The 15,844-nt window shown below is 40.7% G+C and overlaps 1 protein-coding gene across 3 annotated transcripts in view; it reads right to left on the bottom strand.

Moving 5' to 3' along the window:
• The window catches only part of ASPG (asparaginase), an 83,186-nt gene that overhangs the window by 60,196 nt on the left and 7,146 nt on the right, over window positions 1-15,844 (bottom strand). For all 3 annotated transcript variants that reach the window (XM_073349795.1, XM_073349794.1, XM_073349796.1), the window contains exons 2-4: window positions 9,131-9,260; window positions 4,224-4,335; window positions 174-299 (exon numbers count right to left, since the gene is read on the bottom strand). In XM_073349795.1, the coding sequence (XP_073205896.1) occupies window positions 174-299; window positions 4,224-4,335; window positions 9,131-9,260 (368 nt within the window). The remainder of the gene's footprint in view (window positions 1-173; window positions 300-4,223; window positions 4,336-9,130; window positions 9,261-15,844) is intronic.

Raw genomic sequence — 15,844 nt, 5'->3', positions numbered from 1 at the left:
AACTGCCATAGCTCTATTGAAATCAATGACAAGTGACAGTTCATACCAGCTGAGAATCTGCCCCTGCAAGTCTAAAGCATATAGCGTTAATCAATATACTATGCAATTTACACACAGACACACTAAAACAAAAATGCTTAAAATTTTGACCTCAGACTAAAATTAAGGTTTACCTGAGATCCTGTCAGAACAATGGTTTTACCCAGGTTCTCACACATGAAGGATAAAGCCGAAGCTGTATATGCCATTGTATCCGTGCCATGAAGGATCACAAAACCATCGTATTGTTCATAGTATTTCTGGAGATGAAAAGACATTTTTTCACATTAAGGAGAATTAGAACAATGCTGTGCTGACACAAATCAGACACATATTGCTTTACTTCTACTACTGCAGGGTGACAATTTTAACTGCTATATGTTAAAAGTACTATATTTTATATATAAAATATCTTTCCTCCTAGAGAAGACCAGGTTTTCAGTTTAACATAATTAAGAGTTAATAAGGCAATCAACATAAAATCTAGTTCTTCTAACTAATTATGGAAGAGTCAAAGTCTATGTATACATATTAATGCAGCATTTTTAAAACAGAAGGCTGCTAATTAAGAAAAGTTTAGCAATGGCGTTAAACAGGAATGTTAACATATGCAAATCTGTCGCACAGTCTGATTTCTTGTAGCTGTTTTTACTCTGGAGATTATACCATTTACAAGAACAGATTAGGCAAACCAGTACAATCGTACTACACCAAAAACAGCTCATTTAATCCAATCGGCAGAAAGGCAATTTGCCAGTGTAAGAGTGCCCTCTTCCGTTCAAAAGTTAACACTGAAGTAACTATTGTATGATGTTTAACTTTTCATTGGTCACGTTTCTATGAATCTGCATTCTCTAACAAAGGCAGATGAACAAGCATGAAATTGTCACTACTGTAGGTCCATGGCTAAGTAACAAACTGAAAGAGCTCTCACAAAAAAGGACCTCTGCTATTGTTAATGTGAACTATTCAAGACATGTACACATTTAAAAAATAAGGAATGTGAAGGCCTCATAATATTCTGGGCTGTAATAGTACAAAGGCACACAGTTCACAGCAGATTCCGTTGGAATAAAGGTATCTGCTAGATTTCAGAAGGGGGAAGAGGAAGGCCAAAATTCCTATTTAATGAGCTGTTCATACAAGACATTTCCTAGTGTAATTCTGCTCTCTTCATTTTTTTAACTACTATTTTACCTTTGATTTTCAGTTGAGCATGTGCCAGCAACAGCATGGAAGTCAGCACGAGCATGTTTGTTTGTTTTCATTAAATGGAATATTTCTTTTAATGATGTTACTTGCCAGAATAAGCAAGCATTAGTTTAAGTTTTGCACTACTATTTCATCCGACAATATCACCTCCTCTACCACATGCCGATTTCTACCTCTGTACTTGCCTACAGATACTCAAATGAGTACTATTACCACCTACTCAGAATTTGATGGGGCCATTCCCAGTTCTGCAAGCTAAGCATGCAGGAAATAAAATGGTTCAAAAATCTCTTTGGGGACAAATCACCATGTTATGATGCCAAATTGCAACATGCTAAAGTCCGCACTTAACTTCTGACATGATACTGTGGTGGTATGTCATGATAAGACTGCCCAAGACAATCAAGCTTAAACTGTGGTTATGGTCAGAAAAATAATCAGGAGTCTCTTCTTACTCAACCAATATGCTCCCGGTGTTTTTTCAGAGTCTCATTTGCTTACATTACAAAAGCAAATTTTTTTATTTAATATTCTCATTAGCACTGTAGTACTAAAAGAGCTACGGGAGAGCGAGCTGGATTTGCTTCTGGCCTGTGCATCATCAACATATAGTTAACTGATGTTTCAGTGGCAGAATCTTTATTAAGAATGACATATCAGCCAGAAAGAACATAGCTTGACTTAAATTCTGAGTTTGAAGGGCTGGCAATTAGGAAAAAAACAAGCCATCTTTTAACTTGTAACCTGAGGAGATTTGATCTGAAGATCATTGATTCACAAAACTGAAACCCCACAATTTTTTACAGAGTTATTTTTCAGCATGGAACCAGACTATAAGGGTCCTATTTTATTTGTACTTTACTGCTAAGTGTTACTAACACATGGGTGGAAATTTAATTTAGCTTCACTTTAAGGACCATATTCTTATCTGGTATGAACTGATGTAGTTCCATTGACTTCAATGGAGCTATGCAGATTTACATCATTTAAGGATGTACCCCACAGACTAAGATCAAATCCACCACCACTAGCCACCTCCTTCCAGGCAGTTTTCCAATAGGATGATACAGAAGCTAAGAGTAGCACACTGATCAAAAGATGTATCTTGATTTCTCTCTCATGCTCCAAAACAATAGAAAACAATCAAAATGCATATTTCTTAGCTAAAGCGTGTCTCTTTGACAAGTCATCAGCATGCCACCATGATGCTCTGTAAATGTTCAAGATAAATTATGTTTCTCCACCTTGTGGTAGCATGCACTTAAGCAGGAAAGTTGAAATGAGAGCTACAGATTAACAGAGAGGAAAGAGTTCCTTGACAGAATAAGCAAGCAGGAAAGCTCATATGAAAAAGGAGATTTTGTTGTGAGCTGAAGCTAAAATAAAATAAAGCTAACAAGCAATTTTTAAGAAATACAGTCGCGTTGTGCTCTCTTCTGTACTGGAACTGCAGTTGAGAGAGGCCAACATGCAGAAGTGAAAATCAGAGTGCAAATATCCTTCACAGTCACCCATTTGCAGAAAAGTGGCTCTTTGATATAAAGTCTGCTGGCTGTAACTCTGCATGTTTGTTTAATTTTTTTTTGCAGTGTGACATACAGGACTGAATCAGGGACCATCAAAACTAAAAGCATGAGAGGGGTACATCTTGAGCTAAAAAGCCAAGACTATCTGGTTGGGGGCTATAACAGACTCCTACCCTCTGTGGCATAGGCATAGAGGGAGACCTATAGCATACATTCATCAGTGGATTACATGAGCAACTGCCTTTATAAACAATTTGATATTTTAAAAGATTAATACTTTTTTAAAAAGTCAAACATAAACCACTGAGGTCATTCCAATGTGAGCTGAAGGCGGCATATGTTCATCTTGGCTCAATCTACACTTATGGTGTCTGAAAGTTTCCCCTCATGGCTGCAGTAGCAGTGCAGCTCCAGTGGTGGTAGCAAGAATGGGAGTGGCCAGCCCGTGATGTCACCTACACCTCAGAAGACATGGCGGAAACAACACTGGCAGCTGGTCTTCAGTAGGGCTCCAGAGTTGCTAGCGCTGGTGGAGCTGCCTTGGTGCTACTCCAGTGACGGAGGAAAAAAAGATACACTATACACAAGCCCAGCTGAAATGTCATCACCCACGTACAGGGTGAACAGAACCAGGGGAGCACAGTGTTTTCTACAGCCAAATTCATAATGATTCATTTTACAAGAAGTCACGTCTAATTTCCTAAACGATTGCACATTAACAACTACATGTTCATGTTTCCCAATGTTTTGTCACAACAGATCTGCTTCCTAAGAGCACACAACTGATTTAGACTGGGGGATGAGGATGATTTTTGCTTAAACCACACAAAATTCAAGGATTTCATAAGTTTGTTTTCATAAATGTCAGTTATTTTTGTGCACACAGACATTTCTCCCAGTGTAAGAAATCCATCCACAATAATATTGTTCTAATGACTAATGAAGCTAAGCAGTCTAGTTTCAGTGTCCAAGATAAGGGACAGGAAAAAAAAACTAATCCATTCTTCCCAGTTCTAATCATCCATGCTACTATTACTACAGAGCCTCAGATACATTATTTTCTTTCAATTATAATTGACATAATTTTGTAAAAATAAATCGCATAAGCTAACTATCAGTTATATAAAATTATTTCAATGATAGCTAAATGCTCAAACATTTCTAATACATCTGACATTTTCACAAAGCATAATCTCTCTCCTGGCTCTTATTTGCAAAACTATTACTTATTATATATCTTTCCATCAAGTTCTTATAAGCACACAAAAGTGAACAAGTCATCAGCAATCTAGTGTGCTGTGTAAAATACTGAATAGTACTGTACTTTTAATAAGTGTATAAATGATATGAGCAGAGTACAAGTGAATTATTTTATCAGAAAGTGAAAATAATTAAACTGCAATATATCACCTGAAAAATGATCAAGGTTTCTCACAATTACAGTACCTCAATATTCCTGGCAATTTTAGCCCAATCATCTGTCGTCATGTTAGAAGAATCAAGCAGTGGTGAAAGTTCCAGAATTGTGTAGACAATTCTTTTATTTTGTTCAGATAGACTGAAAAGGACAAGAATATGAAAAAGTTTTAGGCTATGAACTATTGTGTGCTCATAATTTTTTAACTTTTAACTGAATGAATGATTCATGGTAAGCCTGTTTTTGTTCACATGTGTAAAAATACGCAATGGAATAGTGACATCAAGTTTGGTAGGTTAGGCCTGCGGACATGGTAGAATTCTTCTATCAAGGTAGAGGTGCAGCAAACCATGAGCTTGTGAATTACAACACCCTAAATAGAAAGGTGACAGAGTAGCAGCCGTGTTAGTCTGTATCCGTAAAAAGAAAAGGAGTACTTGTGGCACCTTAGAGACTAACGAATTTATTAGGGCATAAGCTTTCGTGAGCTACAGTTCACTTCATCGGATGCATACAGTGGAAAATATAGTGGGGAGATTTTATATACCCAGAGAACATAAAACAGTGGGTGTTACCATATACAACCTATCCTTGCAACAAAGCCCACTGCCAACTGTGTCCACATATCTATTCAGGGGACACCATCATAGAGCTTAATCACATCAGCCACACTATCAGAGGCTCATTCACCTGCGCATCTACCAATGTGATATATGCCATCATGTGCCAGCAATGCCCCTCTGCCATGTACATTGGCCAAACTGGACAGTCTCTACGTAAAAGAATAAATGGACACAAATCAGACATCAAGAATTATAACATTCAAAAACCAGTCGGAGAACACTTCAATCTCTTTGGTCACTCAATTACAGACCTAAAAGTGGCAATTCTTCAACAAAAAAACTTCAAAAACAGACTCCAACGAGAGACTGCTGAATTGGAATTAATTTGCAAACTGGATACAATTAACTTAGGCTTGAATAAAGACTGGGAGTGGATGTGTCATTACACAAAGTAAAACTATTTCCCCTTATTTATTTCCCCTCCTACTGTTCTTGTAAAGTGCTGGAAATGGCCCACCTTGATTATCACTACAAAAGGTTCCCCCCACCCTGCTCGTAATAGCTCACCTTTCCTGACCACTCTTGTTACAGTCTGTATGGTAACACCCATTGTTCCATGTTCTCTGTGTATATAAAATCTCCCCACTATATTTTCCACTGTATGCATCCGATGATGAAGTGAGCTGTAGCTCACGAAAGCTTATGCTCTAATAATTTTGTTAGTCTCTAAGGTGCCACAAGTACTCCTTTTCTTTTTCCTAACTATAAAGAGTTTACAAAATCCTAACTTTTGCTTTTTGCTGTAAAGTGCCAAAAAGTAGGAAGGCAGGGAAAAACGAAACCTAGTTTATTGGACTCACCTTACCAAGCTCTAGGGCCCAAGATTAAAAGTTAGTTTATTAAACTCTACTTCAGAAAGTTACTAACATTTTAAAAGCGGCAAAGAGTCCTGTGGCACCTTATAGACTAATAGACGTATTGGAGCATAAGCTTTCGTGGGTGAATACCCACTTTGTCGGATGCATGTTAACATTTTAAAGTAACTCCTAAGGCTGGTCAAGCAGCTCCACAAGCTGCCCATTGCCTGTGGAGTACACAGAGAAGTTGGTCAGCTTTGAAAAGCCTTCTAATGCTTGCCATGGGGTTGGAGCACTTACAGCAGCTGAAGTACTTCCCCCCTTAAGCTTCCCCTGAATGGGTCTCTTGTGGCCTTTATAAGGTCCACGTTAAAGGAGAGAGCAACGCAACCGTTTGCTCCCCTCACAACTTCCTCATAAGGCTTCAGAAACAAATCTCTTCTCCTTCAGACCTTAATCAGCCCCCAAAAGTGGGATATGGCTCACTGCAAACTTCAGGGAATAAGATGGAATACCCATCATGTAAGAACCCTTTCTCTCCCCTGGTCCTCATTAGGAATGTGTGTGTGTGTGCGCGGACGCATGTGTATTTTTTTAAGAGGAGATTCTCACAGCAAAACGCAGGTAAGCAGGGAAATTTGTTAAGGTGAATTTAAGGTTGAGAGTACATTCTAGTAAAAACTCTTAAAGGAAATTCAGTCACAAGGTTAAACTGGCAAGATATCCAAACATTTGAAAACATTGCAGTGCGCTGTTAATATTTTCCATTTCAACTAGCTTCCTAAATGGCAAGCTACTGGCACACAAGAAGCTAGCTGAAATAAAAGATATTTGAAGGGCAAATCAGCTTTTGATATTTTCTCTTCTGAGTAGGTAGGTCCAGGGTTCCCTTGGAATACAGATGTGATTAAGATGAATGGTCGTTTGGAGTATGAGCTCGATGCAGAAATTACCAGGTGAGGTTCTTTTGCCTGTGTCATGAAGGAAGTCAGACTAATTGTCCCTTCTGCCTTAAAATCTATAAACCTATGAATCTGAGGATTAAGTATTAAGTACATCCTTATAAAGTACTGTTACAGTCTGATGCTTATTATGGAATAGAGGGGAGTTACCATATCTAGTTTTTTAAAACCTTTTATTATTAACATTTATAGTGCAGTAGCACTCTCAAGCTCCAATAAGGATCAGATCCCCATGTGCTAGGTGCTGTACAAAAACATAACAAGACCCTGCTCTGAGCAGCTTACAAGAAACATACAAATGGTGGGAGAGAAGAAAAAATCAGATGTATACATTTCTTATATACACTATTTATAAACCCGTAGAAATATGCCAAAACAGGAGTCAATGATCCCCAGCTGCCATAAATCCATCATTAATTGGTTAATATCTTATAGGTATCATTGCAGAGTGGTTCTGCATATTTGAATAGTTTATAGTGTGAATGTTCAAACAAACTTTCTACTGTTTTCAATCTTACATAACTGACATACTGTAACTAAGAAATGTAGGTTTCATACAGGATTTTGCCTTGTTAACATTAACCATTATGAAAACAAACACTCTGTGAGAGCAAGGTTTTAAAACAACTAGAAGGGAAGTCAAGAAACAGTAGTGAAAAGAGATCCTCTGAGCCAGTGCTGTTTAAGAAGGAGACATATGATAGTACAGTCAGTCAATTCTTTTACTAGTGGTGGAAATAGCTCCACAAAAACAAATCTTTGAGTCAACAGAATGTTCCATTTCATTACATTAGAGTTATCAGACTGATCTACAAAGTCCACTAAATGTTCCCATTTTCTTCCCCCAAAACATATAATATTTCTCAATTGACTAGTTAAAATATCACTAAGCGATCACTGAAATATAAAAAGGACAATGGCAAACAAAATTTTGCCACACTAAACTTCGTGAAACAGTGATCAATAATATTAAAGAACCAAAAAGATTTTTATTTGACAATTTGACAGTCCTTCACCTGAAACATATTTTTTAAACTTTATATATTTCCCCTATCTGTACACTTCACATGAAATGCACTTAGGACACAAAAAGGACACATCAGTAGAGTTCCACTATTCCTTTAAATTCCTTTAACAATGTCTTTAATAAATTATTCAATTATAAGCACAAATAAAAAGTCATCTATCAGTAAGAAAACATATTTTCTTAAAATAACCAAAATATTTAACAAGATCAAGTATATCATAAACTCATGTTTTTATTGTCTCCTTTGGACTTTCCTTTGTCCTAATTTCTTTGTTTTAAGTGCTTCAATTTATTGAGGCCTGAACTAAAAAATTTACTTTATTGCTTGGTTTATGTGCCTCCTAATTTTCCCCTTAAAGAGATGATTTTCCATAATCAATCTCAATCACCACTTCTTGTAGCAAAACAGCCATAATTCTATTTAACTTTTCAAATATTTTGTAAAATGTACTCCTGCAATCTATGTGTAACGTAACATGTTTACAGGGATTGAGTCATTCGTCACAGCTGGGAAAGACATCAAATTAGCATATGGTCCTCTAAATAAAACCTATAAGCCTGTTAACCATTGCCCAACAGTTAAAAAGCCATGCAGATTAATTATAAAGCCCATATCTAATTACCATGATGTTCCATAAGTTTGGGGCAGAAAGAGACAATTGGCTTTTAGGGATTCTACACAGCATCAGGGACTGTAGAATTAAAGCATGAAGCCAGTTCAAGGCTGCAATAATTAGCTGCTGCTGCTACTTCAGACATATACTGGAGATAATTCACATAGTGCTCTATACAGTATGTGACAGTACCATGGCAAATAAGCACCCATGTGTATATTTGGGGGAAAAGCTTTAAGCTTCATGACATACATTGACTGTGAGATGGTTGATTGTGTATTAGGTTTTGATAATTATTTTGTAACATAATTGTGTTTGGCAACTAGTAGAGATTGTATTAGGCACTATGTAGATCAAAATAAGTACATACTATGGTTAACTAATGTGTTTGGCATTCTGATGTTAAAGTAATGTCATATAAATATTTTTGCTAACCCTACAGGGATTTATCTTGTGGTCTTAACACATCAGCTGTTAGAACATGGATGAAAGGTAACTCCACTAGCTAAGACAGGTACCTGAACAGATTTTATTTTCCACACATTCTCTTTTGATATTCCCCTCTGGCCACAAAAAAGCCTAAGAACTACTTGACTGTTAAAAAACATTCATATCCAGAGGATTATCTACTTGAAATCCCAGAATTTACCAAATACCTGTAATTACTTATTTTAGACGGTCTCAACAATTTGATCAAGAAGGTATTATTTTGCCTTCTACCAATTAAAAAGGTCATGATTGATGACCCAGCAAGGCATAACAGTTTAGCACTCATAAAATAAGTTATGTTATTTTAAATTATGTTAAACTAATTTCACAAGAACAACATTGGAGTCTTCATGTTAAGACTTCAGCACACTTTACAAAAATTTCTCAATATGAGTAGGGGAGACATGTTTTTTCAGTTACTTACGGAAGCACCAAGGTGTTATCAGGAAATCTGTGGAAATCATAGAGTTTGGTTTCTTTCGCATATACCTCATCATGCAGCATCGGCATTTTTTTCAGGGCCTTTACTAACTTATTAGCTTCAGGAGCAAGTCCTAGAAAATAAAGGGGGAAAATACTACTGATGAAACATTCATTTGTCTGTTTCCCCTCTCATTGATTTTTCTTTGGCTTCTTCTGCTCCCCTGCATTGACATTTCGCATATTTGCCAGCACAGATTTAACCCAAGCATATCTACTCCCAAATGAACACTCAATATTAAATAGACATGGTTAGAAAGATTAAAAGTAACTGCTATCATTACTTAAACCTTAACAGGATCAGAAAGGAGAAAACATCCTGCTTATAATGCACTCTTCCAGATCAGTTTTAAATCAGTTACCAGCAGGTTTAGAGATTGTCAACAAATCTGTAAACAAATTCTCTGTAATTATTTCCCTGACAGGTACCAGGATCAGGAAAACAAGAGAACCCTTTATTTAGTAAAAAAAATAATGATGTTACCTCCTTCCTACACATCAAACTTTGATTCTTTATCCATATTATAAGACCCTCAGCCACCAATGACATTCATCCATTAGCTTTTTGTGCAACTGGGAATTTAACTAACTTGACAGATTATGAAGAACTCAGATGGAGCCAAAGCCATTTCAGAAATCATTTAAAACACTGTGTGCTCTCTCCACCCCCACCACTGTTCTCCAAAGGCAACTTTCTTGCTATGCTACCTGTAATAGACAAGCAGGAGTTGGGTTCTGAAAACCCCCATGCATCCTAGGAACTTTTAATTTTAAGTTTTCTTCCTCTTTTGCTCAGAGGAGGATAAAGTCGGTAGTCCAGTAGGCAAGGCGGGTATTGCATTATAGACAGTCCTAGTCTTTATTCTCAGATATGCACCTCTGATATGCTCAGCCTCTTAAAACATGGAAACTCAATTTTTAAATGTGGATGGAGCTTTCAAAGTCTAAACCCAGTCTGAGTTTAAGTTTAAAATGTTTTTCATATATATAAGAAACCTTCAACTCCTGACTGCATTTCCTGGTCTAAAGGGATGAGGTTAGATAACAGTCTGTTTCACCACTCAGAGCCTTAACCTTGTCAAAACCAAACACCCCTGCCCTGCCCTTTCTCTGAGGCCCCACCCCCACTCACTCCATCCCCCTCCCTTCATTGCTCGCTCTTCCACACTCTCACTCACTTTCACCAGGTTGGGGCGGGAGCTGGGGTGTGGGAGGGGGCAAGGGCTCCGGCTGGGGGTGCAGGCTCTGGGGATGAGGGGTTTGGGGTGCAGGAGGGGGCTCTGGGCTGGGGCAGGGGTGCAGGGGGGTGAGGGCGCCGGCTGGGGGTGGGGCAGGGGATGAGTGGTTTGGGGTGCAGGAGGGGACTCTGGGCTGCGGGGGAGTGTGTGTGGGGTGAGTCCCAGCAGCACTTTCCACAGCTCGGAGGAAGCGGCTGCCAGGTCCCTGCAGCCTCTAGGCACATGGGCAGCCAGGCGGGTCTGCGCTGCCTTTGCGCCCACAGGCGCCACCCCCTGCAGCTCCCATTGGTCATGGTTCCTGGCCAATGGCAGCTGCGGAGACAGCACTGGGGGCTGTGCACAGTGCCTCTCTGGCTGCCCCAAAGCCTAGGGGCCACAGGAACGTGCCCGCTGCTTCCGGGAGCCGCGGGGAGCCTGCCTTAGCCCCAGGCCCCTGCTGCGCCACTGACCAGACTTTTAACGGCCCAGCCCATGATCCGGCCCAGCTGACCGGAGCCACCAGGGTCCCTTTTCGACCGTGAGTTCTGGTCAAAAACCAGACACCTAGCAACCCTAACTGTCAGAGCCAGAGGAAAATAAATACTTTCCCCTTCCTCCTAGAGATTCAGTTTAGGGGCGGAAAGGGAGGACCAGACTTCCAGTAGTTAATGTCAAGGGCACCAGCAAATGACAACAATGCATCTCTGGAGCTATGAGGTGTCGCACAACACTCTCCTTGCCACTCAAAATCCCCTCAATCCTCCCTTGGTTCCCAAATGTCAAGGGCCCAGAAGAATACAGATTTTCCTAGTAATATTTTCTAAAATGTCTAAGGGACGTAGGAGCTTAAATCCGATTGACTTTCAATTATACTTAGTCTCCAAAGTGCCTAAATCACTCATGAAAATAGGACTTGCACTCCTAAGTCACTTAAGCATTTTGAAAAATTTACCTCCAGTCTACAGCTTAGTCTCAACCACATTTTTAAACAGGCTCCTTCTGTGCTGGGCAGCCAAATTGATTATACTGTACTAACATGGTCAGGACCGTATAGATCTAGGGTCTGAGTCTCAGGTGACAATTACCAGGCCCGGATTTCTCATCTCCCAAACCCCACAAACTGACATTGAAGATGTTTTAAATGACAGTAAATGTAAAATATTGTAGTACAAAACATTATACAAAGCACGAGTGAGACAGTGTTCCACTAGAACACACACACGTGCTCTGTACTGTTAGCTTCAATGATCTGCAGCAATGTCTTCCTGGCTTGACACGGATACATGAACACATTTTTTTCTTCCAGATGGAATCTGGAAAGCATCCATCTGTGTAACAAGCGATAACAGATTAGTCGCAGTGTGATGGGGTGCACCTGGGCTTTGTGGCTCCCTACAGGAGGCCCCACGGTCCTCCTACACCGTGCCCCAGGAAGTAGTGAACTGACAGAAAAGGAGCAGCGAAAATGGGTACTCCAGATTTGCCAAGAGAGGCCTCTCAAAAGCAGCCAGTCAGAGCCCAGCAGACTCAGATAAAAGGAGTTGCAGAGCCTTAGCAGGTTAGTTCCTGGCTGGAAACAGAGGGGCAAGAAAGGGGGCTCCTTTCTGGCCACAGGTGCTTGAAGGATAGTCAGAGTTGGTTTCTGGCTGCATTTTGCTTAGCTTGGTTTGCAGGGAGAGAGAACCTAAGAACTTTAACCCTGAGATAAGGTGAAGCTAAAAGGGCCGAGTAGGAAGAGACCCAGGGAAATAGCAGTGACGGACTAGAATAAGTAGTATGTGGCTGCTGTGTATAGTGTCCCTGGGTTGGAACCTGGAGTAATGGGTGGGCCCAGGTTCCTCCCCAGGTAAAGTGGCATAAACCCCAAGAAGTGATAGGCCTTATTTTGGAGCCCAAACAAAGGGTCAAATTTAAAAAGCCCAGAGCTAGGGCTGAAGACCCTAGTGAGGGCAAACAGACTGTTAGTTATTTGACTTTTGATTTGGCCAGGGGGCCAAGCCACTGAAGACACAACAGAAGCGAGAAAAGGACTGCAGAACCACACCCAGCCGCTAGGAGGCACTCAACATAAAGGCTTGTGTCATAAATATAAAGGGAAGGATAAACACCTTTAAAATCCCTCCTGGCCAAAGGAAAAACCCTTTCACCTGTAAAGGGTTAAGAAGCTAGGACAACCTCGCTGACACCTGACCAAAATAACCAATGAGGAGACAAGTTACTTTCAAAAGCTGGGGGGAGGGAGAAACAAAGCCTCTCTGTCTGTCTGTGTGATGATTTTGCCAGGGACAGACCAGGAATGGAGTCTTAGAAATTAGTAAGTAATCTAGCTAGATATGCGTTAGATTCTATTTGTTTAAATGGCTGAGAAAATAAGCTGTGCTGAATGGAATGGATATTCCTGTTTTGTGTCTTTTTGTAACTTAAGGTTTTGCCTAGAGGGATTCTCTATGTTTTGAATCTAATTACCCTGTAAGGTATTTACCATCCTGATTTTACAGAGGTGATTCCTTGTACTTTTTCTTCTATTAAAATTCTTCTTTTAAGAAACTGAATGCTTTTTTAATTGTTCTTAAGATCCAAGGGTTTGGGTCTGTGGTCACCTATGCAAATTGGTGAGGATTTTTATCAAACCTTATCCAGAAAAAAGGGGGTAAGATTTGGGAGGACTTTGGAGGGAAAGACATTTCCAAACGAACTCTTTCATAATAATAAATAATAATAATACTGGTGTTAGACGTTTGGTGGTGGCAGCGAAAGTCCAAGGGCAAAAGGTAAAATAGTTTGTACCTTGGGGAAGTTTTAACCTAAGCTGGTAAAAGTAAACTTAGGAGGTTTTCATGCAAGTCCCCACATCTGTACCCTAGCGTTCAGAGTGGGGAAGGAACCTTGACAGCTTGTAAATGAAAACATAGTTTATTTTCTTCAGTAATTCCTAAGAAGAATTTCCTCTCTACCTATAATTGTTATATTTTGGAGATTTAGTATCTTGCACTCTAGAGGTTATAGTTATCCAAGGTCCATTCTGAACAGACAAGCTATAAAAACCTTCTGGGTTGGAGGAGATTGGATTGTCCCCATTTTCCTTTAATTCCAGATCTTGATGGAGAATAAATACTATAATCAGGGCTGGATTCACACCTTATGCGCCCCTAGGCACAGCAACTTCAGCCCTCCCTCCCCGCAGCCTACAGCCAAGCCCCCACTACTGTACCCCCCCACACACACACTGGCCGAGACTGGCCCAGCTTCTGCATCGGTTCCAGGCAGCTTGGCTCTGGGGAGGCGAGTGCCAGAAGTGGGGTAGTGGGAAAAGCAGCCACTTTTCGCTCCCCCAAAAGGGTGGAGGGAAAGGAAAAGCAAGGGAGGAGAAAAGGAAGTCCACCCGCACTGCCCTTGCTCCAAGGGTGGCAGGTTTGTATAATTTTAGGTGGTGCCCAGAACAGGTCCAAGTCCGCCCTCCTCCCCACCTGCCTAAGGCTCTGGGACGGAGTTTGGGTGTGGGAGGGGTGAAGGTTTGAGCTCTGGGAGGGAGTTTGGGTGCAGGTTCTGGGCTGGGGGTTGGGGTGAAGGAGTGGGTGCGGGGGCAGGCTCTGGGGTGGGGAAAGGGGTTGAGGGGCAGGCTCTGGGAGGGAGTTAAGGTGCAGGCTCTGGGCCGGGGCAGGGGTTGGGGTGCAGGAAGGGGCACAGGCTCTGGGACGGAGTTTGGGTGTGGAGGCTGGGCTGGGGTGCAGTGCTTACCTCAGGCAGCTCCCGAAAGCGACCCCTCCCCCCCCCCGGCAGCAGCTCCTAGGCGGGGGGAGCACAGAGGGGTCTCTGCATGCCGCTGCCCGCAGGCACCGCCCCTGCAGTTCCCATTGACTGCAGTTGGCAGAGTTGGCCTTGAACTGACAAGACCTTTAAATAGTAGCCAAAGAGTTTAGATGAGATGAATAGGAAGGGACTGGTAAACCCACAGTGTGATAGAATTTTTTTTATCCCACTATCCAAGTCTTTAGGAAGTACTGTATCTTTCACCAATGACTGTCACATAGGAATTTCAGATGCTATTAGCGATCTGAGACCCATGATACTTTCAGTTGCATGCATTTAGATTTTTCCCAAATTGAGCCATGAACTTGGGTATGGAAGTCCAATTTTAGGCAGGACAGAAATCATAATTCTAGAGTCCCAAACCTGAAGTCCAAAGTCTGTCCAAAACTTTAGAAAAAACGTATGTCTTACTGCTTATGAGACATTTCATCTGAAACATTTTTTTAATTAAATTTAATGCTCTTTATTGGCATTATTATCCAATTCAATTCAAACTTAACATGAGTAAACCTATTTCAACTTCTCAGAAGTCATTCTCAGACTGCAGAAATCAAATTCACAACTCAGTTTTTGGACTATTGTTAGTGCCAGTTAGTTTAGTGCTCACTCATTTTCTTTGATTCTCCACTTCCTAGCTCTTTCAGTTTGTCCGGCCTAAAAATCATATTTGAGCCAGCATCTACAATTTCCCTGTTTTTCAGATTCAATACCAAAGTCTCCTTTATTGTTATTTAAACACCCAAACGAGCAGAGAAACTGTGTGCATACTAGGTAATGCCAAGCTATGCCCATTTAGCTTGGGGGTTTGTGCACTTTCCAAACTAATGGAAGGACTCATTTTAGGCACTTGCTAATCTCTTTCCTGGCTTGCCTTAAATTAAATAGCAGGCCTTTTCTTGGCCAACTTTCTCACAAGACAGCAACAGCATTTAACTGGATTTGTTTGGACTATTGCCAGAATACTTTGGTTTACAAAATACACTTAACATGCTTTCGAATTTCAGACATTTCACTAGTTCAATTAGAATCTCTCCTCCGGTGAAGGAGATACTGCTCCTAACTTCATCACAAATGGCCACTTCTGCTGTACTGTTGCATAGAATCATTCCACCTTAGAAGCACAGCTCACAGTTTCAAGTGTTTTGGGCTTCCATTTGCTGATTTTAATATCACAGATACCCAGCTAAATCCAGACATGCGGTCAATTTACCCCAGATATCTGTAGTGGGACCTTGACAACAGAGACACATTAATATTCTCAGGTCCTTTGCTAATCTGTCTTCCTTTTAAATGGACCTCTGGATGACTCATCTTTGTAGTATGTCCCAAATGACACTGCAAGCGCTTGCACCAAATTTAAGTAACTGTCTTTTTGCTGGGCTTACTTCTATAGAAGCATCAGAGCTGACCCACTTAGCATTGAAACAACCCCCCCCCCCACCATCCACACACTTGTTTATCACAGTGGTTTCTGCCCTGTGGCCCTTGAAGCACTAAAAGGGGGCCCTTCGAGCATATCTAGGTTAAGAAAATTGATATCTAATTCTAAATCAAAATTGCATTCCCTGAGCCAAGCCGGGGTGCTGGAACAATTTGTGTAGTGGGGGTGCTGAGAGCCATTGAACCAAATG

Source organism: Lepidochelys kempii, chromosome 6 (genome assembly GCF_965140265.1).
Source record: "Lepidochelys kempii isolate rLepKem1 chromosome 6, rLepKem1.hap2, whole genome shotgun sequence".
Lineage (NCBI taxonomy): Eukaryota > Metazoa > Chordata > Testudines > Cheloniidae > Lepidochelys > Lepidochelys kempii.
Note: the sequence above shows the minus strand (reverse complement) of the source record. Positions and strands in the feature narration are given on the sequence as shown.